This window comes from Prionailurus bengalensis, chromosome D3 (genome assembly GCF_016509475.1).
Source record: "Prionailurus bengalensis isolate Pbe53 chromosome D3, Fcat_Pben_1.1_paternal_pri, whole genome shotgun sequence".
Taxonomy (NCBI): Eukaryota; Metazoa; Chordata; class Mammalia; order Carnivora; family Felidae; genus Prionailurus; species Prionailurus bengalensis.
Genome location: NC_057356.1, coordinates 19,652,709 through 19,664,945, shown reverse-complemented (window position 1 = coordinate 19,664,945; position 12,237 = coordinate 19,652,709). Strand labels below are relative to the sequence as shown.

The 12,237-nt window shown below is 49.1% G+C and overlaps 1 protein-coding gene across 2 annotated transcripts in view; it reads right to left on the bottom strand.

Moving 5' to 3' along the window:
• Positions 1 to 12,211, bottom strand: part of RSPH14 (radial spoke head 14 homolog) — an 80,656-nt gene extending 68,445 nt beyond the window's left edge. Inside the window, exons 1-4 of one of the 2 annotated variants that reach the window (XM_043557909.1) lie at positions 11,808 to 12,211; positions 9,624 to 9,881; positions 8,462 to 8,564; positions 4,882 to 5,000 (exon numbers count right to left, since the gene is read on the bottom strand). In XM_043557909.1, the coding sequence (XP_043413844.1) occupies positions 4,882 to 5,000; positions 8,462 to 8,564; positions 9,624 to 9,822 (421 nt within the window). In that variant the 5' untranslated portion in view covers positions 9,823 to 9,881; positions 11,808 to 12,211. Of the gene's footprint in view, positions 1 to 4,881; positions 5,001 to 8,461; positions 8,565 to 9,623; positions 9,882 to 11,759 lie in introns of both variants that reach the window. The other variant, XM_043557910.1, reaches the window with a different exon arrangement.
• Positions 12,212 to 12,237: the final 26 nt, after the last annotated feature.

The window sequence follows — 12,237 nt, the reverse complement described above, 5'->3', positions numbered from 1 at the left end:
CAACTGCCCACCAAGGACTGTCAGGCTGAGGATGTGCCTGGGGCCGGGTGCATCCCATCCTAAAGGCAGGTGAGAAAGGAAAGACCCACCCCCCTGAGGCAGCCAGCCCCATCCCTGTACTCTGTGGTGTCAGGGCTAGGAGGAGCAGGAGGCTACTCTGTCTGGGCCACCTCCCGAGGCAGCCTTCAAGGAGAGAAAGGGGTGCAGCAGCTTGCCTGGCTAAGGCTGCCTGGCTGAGGCACACCGTGGAAGGGTGAGAACATCCTGTTTTGCTTCTCCAGCACCCCCTATCCCTAGGCTTCTGCTATTCCCACGGCTTCAGCTCTGATGTTCCCCTGCACCTCAAAACTGCCAAGATCAAAACAGCATCCAACTTCATGCCTGGCATGCCCTGTCCCTCCCCAGGCCCATCCTGCTCCTTTCTGAAGCTGAAGAGCCAGTGTCCATAGGAGAGGACTCACATCCCTAGCTCCCTCCCCAGATGGTGCTCTCCTCTGGGTAGGGAGGGACACCTGTTTTAACCCTCACAGCTTCACCCAAGCCAGGCTGCACACAGTGTGTAGGGGACACAGCAGTCCCCACCCCGTGGTCCTGCCACAGCTGGGCAGCAGCTCAGAGTTCAGTCCAGTCTCACAGGTACACCCAGTCACCCTGGTTCCAGGCCACTGTCATAGGGCCCAAGGGGCCTGGGTCATGGCCAGTGGGGCTGGTAGGGAGACACTTCCAGGTCCGCAGTACTATTCAGTTGCATCCCAAAGTCCAGTTACAGAAGAATCCTCAATTTCGGCATTAGAGTTCTCTCCTACAGAACGCCTGGCCACAAAACGAGACCTGTTTCTGTGTGCGGTTAGCAGAAACAAGGGAACAGAGATTCCCCCAGAATCCCCAGCGGTCACTTAGGGCCCGGCTGACAGGGAACATGGCCTGGAAGCTTCTGCGTGGTATTTGCCTCTCCAATCCTGGTTTCTCCCGTGCCTGACTTGCACCACCCTGGGGCCTGACAGCCAGGCTCTGTCAGGCAGTCATCGATCCTGTGGTACCCCCTGCTGGTTACTCTGGGAAACCACACACTAGGCCAGATCTGGCCAGACACCAAGGACTCAGGGAAGACCTACTTCCCCCCCACAGATACCCAACACTACAGACGAAGCAAGTGAGACACAGTGGCTGGAACAGAGCAAGGGCCCAACACATAACTATGTAATTAATGAAGGAAGGGAGGAAGTGAATTGGGGCGAATAACTGACAAATGATCCTTTAAAATACGGCATAAAACTTAAATGCCAACATTTGTTGAGTGCCAGGCACTCTGCCAGGTGCTGAGGGTGCCTTCTGGTGTGGCAGTGGATAGAAAACCCATACCAATGACCACCAGTAGGAGAGCTGTCTGAGTTCCGACTATCCCAGCAGACCACAGAGGCACACATATTCCTGTGCTCGGTAATGAAGCTGAGGCTCTGACAGGCTATGTTACTGCCCAAGGCCACACCCTGGTTAAGAGTGGGACCACTGAAGTGGATCCACTCACCCCACCCAGTGGCCCAGTGAGGATACCACCTAGGACACAGCCATACTGTCTAACCCAGAAGCCATCGTGCTGAGTTCCCCCAGGCAGACCTCTTGCGGTGTCTGGCACACTGTGTGTCTCCCTTTCTCCCTCCAGCTACCCCCACCCACCACGACTGCACATTCCTCACCAGAGTGTCCCAGGCCTCCCTTCCAGACACGCCAGAGACAAGGAGTAGCAGCCAAGAGATCCTGTGACAGAAGGCCGAGGCTCACTGCTGGGGCCCCCAGTCAGACTTGTCAGAACCACAGCCCCCCTAGTCCTCGTGGTGGGCCCAGTGATTGTGGATTCCAGAACAACTTTGCAGGAAGGAGATGGGGCGGGGCCCTTCCCACCAGAACACAGATCACCATAGAGCTTTTGTAATCGAGACAGTGTAGGACCGGCAAGGGCTATACAAGAAGACCTAGAAACAAACAAAAATCCAATTCACGTACCTTCACCAGCTAAATGTAAAAAGCAAAACCCTTACACTTTTAGAACAAAATAGGACAGACTATCTTCATGAGTTCTTAAGCAGCACCAAACACAAACATGCACACACACATGCACACACACGAAAAACTTCTGGGCCAATGAATAAGCAAATAAACAGTGAAAAGCCATGCAAACAACCCAGGAAATGGTATTTGCAGTGTATGTAGCCAACAAAGGGTTGGAATCCAGGATATATGAAACACTCCCTCAAATCAATAAGAAATGGAAAAACAACTCAACAGAATGTGCTCAGGCTCCGGGGAGACACTGGGCAGGAGAGGAGACACAAGTGGCGCCAGGCAGAGGAAAGATGCCGCCTCTCCCAGTCACGGGGGATGGCAAAGCCACACAACAGTGAAACAGCACAGCACACCATCAGGTTGCTGGTGAGGATGTGCACCAGGCTCTCTTCCGGCTGGAGGAGGGTGGGCTGGGAAGCAATTGCAGCATCTGGCCAAGCTGAAGGCCATGCATTCTCCCACCCCCACAAGGATGCTCTCCTCCAGCAGAGGCCTTGGAGGGACTCCAGGAAAATCTGAGCGGGAATGCTCAGGATCAGAGACAACCAGCACGCCGCATCAGCCGAGCAGGAGTAAGCATCTGTTCAAACACCAGAAGGGCACGCCACAGATAAAATACGAAAACGGAGCCCATGACAGAACATGGATAAATCTCAAAATTATAACATTAGGTTCTCTAAGTAGCAAGGGTATACATTCAGTAAGATCCATTTACATAGTTTTAAAACATGCAAGGCAAGATCACCAAATAACTACATTCATGGTAAATTATAAAGCCATGCGTTAGGAATATACTCAGAAATTATTGGTGGCTCCAGGGAGGGCAGGAGAAAGGGTGCTGGGTGGGGAGGTGGGGAGCTTCACAGGGTGCTTTGACTGTCATTACTTTTTTTAAAAACAAAAATATCAAGCAAATATGAAATATGGCAGAAGGTTAAGACTTAGCAAAGCCATGATGGTACTCAATTGTTTCTTATTATTGTCTCTGTATTTCTCCGAATGCTTAAACAGGTCACAATCATTTAAGAGGGCTGGCTGGGAGCTCCACACCTCAAGGAGAGTTCCTCCATGGTGAGCACAGGGCATTTACTTAGTTCCGCTCTGAGCACTGGAGCTTCATAGACATCCCAGTATTCCAGTGGCCCTCAACCATGGCCTCAAGGGAGAATCAGCCAAGGTGCATTTGAGAAGATATGTGTGCCCATTCCCAGAAACAGATTCTGTTGGCTTGGGATATGGCCAGGGATAAGCAGGTCTTTTAAAAAAACAAAAAAACTACCAGAAGCTTCTGTCATCTGGTCTCACATGCCCAGCCCAGCTGGAAGAAGGCGTGCCTCCCGGATGAGCAGCAATCCCAGGCCCCCAAGGGCTCGCTCTGTTTTGTCCACCTCTCCGCACCTGATCCCATAGTCATCTCTCTCTGGGACCCTCAACTCAGAGAGCGCTCACATGTGGACTTGATGTTTATGGCGTGTTTTGTGCAGGGTGATACACTACATGCTTGGCAAGCATCTTCTCACTTGCCTTCACTTCAGGACTCCGAGGCAGGTAGTATCAGCCTCACTTTAGAGATGAGGAAATAATCCATCCAGGGACATGCAAGGAATGAGGGGGAGGGCAGAGGGAACCTAGGGCTGTCTCACTCCTGGGCTGCAATGCCTTTTTGCCCAACTTTAATTTTAAAGCACCCCCTTGAAGACCTTGATATCATGCCTCTTGGAATAAGCCCCCCATTTAAAAATGTTCATTGCACCATGTGACAAGGCAATGTCATTCTGACACAAGATCTCAACTCTCGAGCTGCAGCAGGTGGGTGGCCATCACCCTGGACTCTGCATCTAATTAGCAGAAACAGTCAGGTGAAGGGGACCTTGAGCCTGAGGGTAGAGTGGCCTTTGGGGCAGACCTTCTTTAATCCTTAAACATGCTATGGCACTTCACAAAGGAAGACATTTACAGGGCTATAATCATCAGGGAAACACAAATTAAAACCAAAATGAGATACTACCACACACCCACCCACAAAAATAGCTAAAATAAAGAGCCAGGAAAGATCAAGTGTGGGTGAGGATAGAGAGCGTGTGGAACTCTAAGACACTGCCAGTGGGAGTGTAAATTGGTGTAACTATTTTAGAAAACCATTGGTGGTACCTTCTAAAGCTGAACATAAACTTATCCTATCCCCAGCAATTCCACTCTTAGGTATGTCTCAAAAGAAATGCCTCTGCACATCCATCAAAAGACACGAGGATGTTTACAGACACTCTATTCTTGGTATCCATACACTTGACATGATTCAAATGTCCGTCAGCAACAGAGTGGATAGATAAACTGGAATCGTATACTCATATAACATGAATACCATACTCCAGTGCAAATCAGCAAAAACCATACGTGGATCTCAGAGATAAAACGTTGAGCAAAAAGAAAGCTAGAAACAAAATATTTCAGCCTATATGTTTCCACTGATGTAAAGTTTAAGAAAAGGCATAAACTAATCTATGGTCTTATGAATAGAAGATACTGTTCACCTTTGGATGAGGGGTAGAAACTGGTATGGGGCATATGGGAAGTTTTCAGAGTGGTGGCGATATGTACAAATTTCTTAATCTGGGTAGCGATTCCATGGCATGTCCACTTGGTACAATGTAATAAAACCTTCATGTATGATTTGTGCCTTTTTGATATGTATGATGTATCTTAATAAAATTATAACTTTTTTTTAAAAACGTGCTTTAGACCATGATCTGCAGCAGGGCACATGAGTGACCTAGAGTGGAGACCAAGGGGCCACCTGAGTGCCCACTGAGAGCCTACCTGAAGGTAGCTGAGCCACATGCTTGAACGCCAGGTGCAGGTTCTTCCGACAGGCTGACTGAGGGTCGTTCAGCAGGTAGGACAAGGCAAGGATGACATCGTGCTCTAAAAAGCCCTCTCTGGTGAAGAGAAGTCAGATTTAGACATAATTAAGACCATGCCCAGAGAGGATCCAGTAAGAACCAGGGGGAAGTTGCCCACCCGCAACCCCACCTGGAGCCTGACTGAGCCTGTGCTGGTTGGTGCAGACCACATCCCTCTGGCTTCCTGAAAGAAGAAAAAGGCCAGAGGTGGACCATATATTACAGAATCCCTAGAGGCCAGGAGTGTGGCTTGGGTGGCAGTGGAAAGAACCACGCACTGGAATCATGCAGCTCTGCCCCTTCCTTAGCTAGGACTCCAACTGCTCTTTGTGTGCCTGGATCCTTCCTTTCACTCTTGTGAGCCTGTAAAATGAGGATGATGAGGCAGCAGAGCCTCACAACTGACCCACCCTGAATCGGGGCTGCACCCACCAGGGCACACACCCCCTGAAGCTCCAGGCTCCACAAGCCCCGCCCCTCAAAGCCTCTTCCTTTTCTCCCAGCTGAATTGTGAGCTTGCCAACAGCCAGATGCTGGCCTCCAAACCTATGTGTGCCTGTTATGTTTGTTGTTATAATTATGTAAGTTAATTAGCTATTAGGTAAGCCAATTAGATGTGAGAAGAGTTTTGTGGGGTTTTTTTTTAATTCCTTATGAAAACAAAGTTGATTGCTTCAGGAAGACTCAAAAGTGAGTCTCAAAAAAAAAAAAGTGAGATGATCATAAAAGATTCTAGAAGGTTTTTACATGCAGATTACTCCATTAATGTCTGAGTTCTCCACTCTATCTTAAAGAAACCAAAGCTGCAAATTAGATGATGTTACAGGTGTGGTTTAAGCAAAAGAGATGACGGGAAACACCAACCAGTGGGCCCACACCCAAGAAGAGGCCTGGGTGACACACAGGTTGGTGAATGCCTAATTATTTGTGTTTGGAGTTAAAACGAACAGTTTAGGGGTGCCTGGGTGGCTCAGTCAGTTAAGTGTGTGACTCTTGATTTTGGCTCAGGTCATGATGTCACAGTTTGTGGGCTTGAGCCCCACATCGAGAATCTCTGCTTGGGATTCTCTCTCTCTCTTTCTCTCTCTCTCTCTCTCTCTCTCTCTCTCTCTCTCTCTCCCCCCCTCTGCCCTTCCCCCACTTGCTCTCTCTCAAAATAAATAAATAAACATTAAAAAAAAATTTTTAATGAACAGTTTAAAGGGAATGTACAATTTCTTCAATTCCTGGCTTTGTAACGATTTCTTCTCATTAACCAACTGCATATGGTGAGGGCTTCTGAGGTCACCTCTCTCAGGCCTGGGATCAGAAATAAGTGAGAACTCAGTGTGAGGCCTGTGTCCAGTGCCTGGCATGCAGGAAGTGCCCAACCGATTGTGCTCCTGCTGTGATGGCCAGGACTTAACCATGTGGCGAGTTCTGAGTTGTTCTGGGACAAGAAAATCATAGCGGGATACCCAGGTTGCAGGGACCTTTTCTGACCACCCATCATGAGGTGTGCTGCCCTCCTCAGTCAGTGCCTGGTCACCCCTCCACATCACTCCTGCTCTGCAAATCTGCTGTGTCTGCCCTGAGGGCAGCTGCCCCATTCACCAGCAAGCAAGGAAGAGGCAGGCAGGGGGAGCTAGTCCTCCCGCGAGGCTCTCCCATTTGTGGGCTGTCACATGAACTCCTCAGGGTGACAAGATGTCGAGCCTTGGACTGCCACCCTTATCTCCTCTTCCTGTTGCTATTTGTGTGGGTGCAAGAGGCACAAGGGTTTCAATATGAGCAGGTACTTAGAGCTTGACGGGCTCCACAAGCTACTGGCTGTAAGTTATAAGATCACCACCGAACTCAAGCAAACTTCCCAAGCTGGCCTAGGTTATCTTTGGCCCTTTGCGTTCTCTGTCCATTGTGGTGTGGTGGAGCGAGCCAGTGTGTTAGAATCCTGTACCCTGGTCACTCAGTTCTCCTCCCCATGCCTGGAGGTGGCAGTGTGAGGGATAGTGGACACTGAAGGAGTATGTGGGCCAGCCCATAGCAGGTCCTTGATCAGTGACAGTTTCTTCACTGTGTGTCCCCTTTCCCCACCCCTACTAATGTGGCCATATCCAGGAATCCCACACAACCTCCCCAATCTCCCACTGCTACTAAACAAACCTATAGGCACCCTCGCTATGCTCACAGTTTCCTTGTACTTGCCCAGGTTCCAAGCACCTGTCCTCACAGCATCTGTCAGCCCTTTTTGGGGGTTACTACCCAATGTCCATGGCAGTCCAGAAAGAGAACAAAGGAGCAGGAAGAATGAGAGGTGCTTCACCCCCCTTGCTTCTAAGTGTTAAAGCACTTTCCCTGGATCTATCTCAGATAAGCACAGTGAGACTCCAAGGTCATGACAGGAAAGGTTGGGGTCCCCAGATAACCAGGGCTCCTGCCTCCTACATACACTCCTCTGTCCCCCTTATCTATCCACTCTTCTCAGTGCAAAGCATATGAATTGGGGCTCTCACTGTGGTACCACTTCCCCATATGCACCCCGTTTGTTCTTGGTGACCTGTCAGGCCAGGGCTGCTCATGGATCGTGCTAATCACATCTCTTTCTGGGGACCTGAAATTAGAACCCAGAGGTCAGGGAAACTGAGAGACTGAGGCCACCATCATCTGGGGATGGCCCTGAGCAAGTGGGTACGTGAGTTCACAGAGACTATCTGCAGGGAGAAGGAGGCAGCAGTCCCTAAAGAGAGGAGCACAGGGTGGCCACCTAGGCCAATGTGAGGCAGATGTTGCTGCACTGAAAAATTTATGTGCACTACCTCATTTGACTCCTTGCCCCAATGAGCAGTTGCAGATGAGGACACTGAGGCACAGAGAGCTTGGGAAGAGGCAGGACTGAGCAACCTTGAGTTTTGTAAGATGCCCTGACACCGCTGAAAAGATTTCAAGCTTCTGTAAAGGACCATCTGTTGTTTACATCAAACAAGCCGGGAGACACTGAGCACCCTGCCCTTCTATTCCTTCTTTTTGGACATGTGCACACTGGGCATCAGTGCCTGGGCAGGGCTTGAGAGCTGCTTGTGATTCTCAGGTCTGTTTTCTTTCTTTCTTTCTTTCTTTCTTTCTTTCTTTCTTTCTTTCTTTCTGAGAGAGCGCACAAGCGAGCAGGAGAGCAGCAGAGGGAGAGAGAATCTTAAGCAGGCTTCACACCCAGCACAGAGAGCCTGATGTGGGGCTCAATCTCACAACCACAAGATCATGACCTGAGCCGAAATTAAGAGTCAGATGCTTAACTGACTGAGCCACCCCCTTGGTTCTGTTTTCAATACCAGGTAAACCTAGTGATCCCAGGTCAAGAGGGTGAACTGAACTGATATGGGAAAGCACCCCCTCCCTCCCCCGGATACACACAAACTGATAAACCAAAATTCAGAGTGCTCAAGGTCATCCAAGGGCATGCCACCCAAGGGGAGTGATGTGGCTCCAAAGCATGACATTGGTTTCCAGAGACAGCTGCCCACCTGCCCACATTATGGGTCGCCATGATGTAGAGCACCTCAGTGGTCTTTATCCGCACCATGTCATTGTTATCCTTCAGCAAAGCTTTCAGGCTCTCCAGGCAGCCTGCAAGGCACAAAAACCTTTGAACATTTACCATTCTCAGAAATCAATGAACCTAGAAGTCAACAGGTGAGCCAACGTTGGGCAGCAAGAGACTACCAGAGGCTCTGCTGCTTTCGGGCCTCAGGGAATCATGTCAGTTACAAAATATTTCAGATTCACCAAAGGGGTCTCTGTGTGCTACAAAGGCTCACATGGGGGGGGGGGGCGTTTTATCTAAAGCCCTGCAGGCTTCCCACCAATGCCTCCTCTCACAGTCTACTGCAGGATTAAGAAAATGGCCTTTGCCTTTAGAGAGACTGAGGGGTCAAATTCTCATTCCAGGCCCAAAGTAGTCCTACCTGTGAATAGGTTACACCTAGAGATGCCAGGTTGAACAAATAAAAATCCTGCTTTATTTATTTATCTGGCAACCCTAGCCTCATTCCCCTCCTCTGAGTCTCTGATTTTTATCTGTCAGTTTTCTAATCTTCCCTCCCAAGGCAGGTGCTATTAGGATTAAGATAACACAGGCTCTGTACTGGGGTGATGCCGGCCCAGGGTCAGGCTTATTAAATAGCAACCCTTATTACTGAAGCTCCACCCAGTGTCCTGGCCCCTGGTTCTAGGAACCTCAGGCAAAGCTGGAATTAACTAGCCCTTCCACTAAGGCTGGAGGGAGAAGAAGCAGTTCATCCATCATGTGCCTGATCTGGGAAAGGTGTGACCATGCCATGAAAGTCACCTCAAGTCTTATTTTGAGAATTAAAAGAGTGGGACACAAGGGACATAGAGCTCCCAGATATACGTGTGGTTTTCATAAGGTGTGTGCCTATCTTTTGTGACAGCTTTGTGAATTAGATACATAAACAGAACCGTTTGGTGGATTTGTGGCCACCTGGTTGAGCCACACCAGAGAGGGCTGATTTGTGGCTCTGGGTGGGACACCAGTGGTGTCTGGGCAAGGACTGACTGACCAGCCAGGAGGGATGCGGTAAAGGGGCCAGGTCGCCGCAGCACCTCCCACCTTGAGCCACTGTCCGTCCATCCTAGTCGTGGTTACCTGGGCTGTGACACTCTCACCTGTGTCAATGGCCACGTAGACATGCTCAGGGTCGTGCATAAGGTCGCACAGAGCCATGAGGGCTTTCTGCCTCGTCAGCAGGTCCTCTGACTGCAGCTCCTCGTTCAGCTTGGGCAGGGCCCGACAGCCATAGGCAATGGCAGCCTGGGTGGGGTTGATGTCGGGGGGCAGGTACATGGAGATCCGAGCATGGGCCATCTTTCCACGCCTGCAGAGGGCAACTCTCTAGCTTCCAAAACAAAGCTCTGCAGAAACCACTGATTAAGAGAATCCAAAAAGTTGTTGTTACTGCTACTGTGATTTAGAAGCTACTTCTCATTTGATTCTCAAAACTGTAAGGGCAGCCAGGGGGATATTTTTGCTTCCATTTTACAGATGAGCAAACTGAGGCTGAGAACAATGAAGGAATCTGCTCAAGGTCACAGTAAAGGTAAATAGTAGCCCACATTGCAAACTCCAGGGTTTTCCCACCCATAATGACAGAGGAAACCACCAGTACTTTATAGGCTGGGGCCTGTAAAGGCACCAAAGACACAAAACAAACCAAAAAAGCGAACATTAATATGGTCACCACGTGTAGTAGTTATCTTCTGCCAGCAATATCTAGTATCTAACTCAACTACTCCAGAAGGAGGGGACTTGCGTTATCCCAATTTTACAAAGGAAGTAGTTGAGGCTTAAGGTTGGGAGTTTGCTTCAGGTCACAGAACTGATAAGGCCAGTAGCCAATGTTCAAATCCAGGTCTACCTCATTCATCCATCAGGGACCCATATCCAGATGCTCCTGACACATCCACAAAAAAGGAATTAAGGTTAAAGTGTGATTTATTTTTATTACACACATACATAATTTGAGCGACTATAAGCAGTGTGGCTAGTACAGCTGACCCTGAACAACACAGGTTTGAACTTCACGGGTCCACTTACACGTGGATTTTTTATAATATAGTACTTTTTTACATAATACACTTTTGCATAAATACTTTTTTATATAAATAATGTATTTTCCCTCCCTTATGCTTTCTTTCTTTTTTTCTTTTTTAGTTCATTTATTTTGAAAGAGAGTGAGCACACACCTGCGCACACAAGTTGGGGAGAGGCAGAGAGACGGGAAGAGAGAGAGAATTCCAAGCAGGCTCCTCATTGTCAGTGTGGAGCCCAAAACGGGTCAGGAACTCACCAACCGTGAGATTATGACCGGAGCTGAGATTGGTAAAGCATCCGACTGAGCTATCCAGGTGCCCCTATGTTTTTCTTTTTTTAAAAATGTTTATTTACTTTGAGAGCGAGAGAGAGGGGGAGAGAGAGAATCCCAAGCAGGCTTTGCACTGCAGAGCCCAACATGAGGCTCAATCTCATGAACTATGAGATCATGACCTGAGCAGAAATCAAGAGTCGGATGCTTAACCGAATTAGCCACCCAGGCACCCCCCCTTACACTTTTCTTAATAACATTTCCTTTCCTCCAGCTTCCTTTATTGTAAGAATATAATATATAATAAATATAACATAACATACATGTTAATTGATTGTTTATGTTATTGCTAAGGCTTCTGGTCAACAGTGGGCATACTAGTAGTTAAGGAGGGAGTCAGAAGTTATACATGGGTTTTTGACTGTGAGGAAAGGGTAGCGTTGGCACTCCTAACCCCTAGGTAGTTCAAAGGTTCAACTGTAGTTAAGAACAGACTCCAGACTTAGGCCATAGGTGGCCCTTGACAAGTTACTTCTGTCTGTGTCTTTCTACAACTGCAGAAGAGAGGTGATAATAGCACCTCCCTCCCTCCCTACTGGAGTTGTCATATGAACTGCTACTCGTGGGCCTGGCACACCAGGCTCGGGATATGTCCTCTGGGGTTACTATTATAGTGGTGGTGGTTACTGCGATTAGTCCAGTAGGAATGGTCAACTCCCGTAAAAGAGATGAGCCAGACTCTGATTCTGGGTACCAAACCACAGGGAAAGAGGGGAAGGGGCATAGATGGAAGGAACGTGGCCATTTCTGGACTCCCCCGGCAAGGAACAATGGGTGCTGGGGACAGGGGCTTGCCCTCCTCTAAGGAGCATGGGTTAGGGAGTCCAGCCAGGTGAGAGAACCTTGGAATAAGAGGACATGAGCCCAATGTGAACCCTACTGGATGGGTCTGGGGGACCCCTGTTCCCTTTGGCGGCCGCTGGCTCACCTGCCTCAGCGCGTGGTCCCGGAAGCGCACGCCGTTGCCAGGCGACCAGGTTGCCAAGCTACCCCCGTGGCGTCCTCAGTGCCCAACGCGCAGGCGCGAACGGCCCTGGGCTGGGACAAGCTGTGAAATGGGGATAAAGATACTTTACAGGGTTACTGTGAAGAGCAAAGGCAGCTCAGTTTTGTTCATGGTACAAAAAGGAGGCGAAGGGAAAGGAAGCGATTGTACGCTCTGAATTGAGCATTGCATGCCTTTAATCCTCAGAGCAAACTCCAGTTCACAGACAGAAACTTCGGGGAGGTTCAGTACCTTCCTTCAAACCACACAGGCCTGATCCCGGGACCGTCTAGCCCTGGCCCATGTTCCTTATCTACTTGCCGACTACCTGGTAATGACACAGATAGGCTCCTGAAGTGGATGCAACACATTG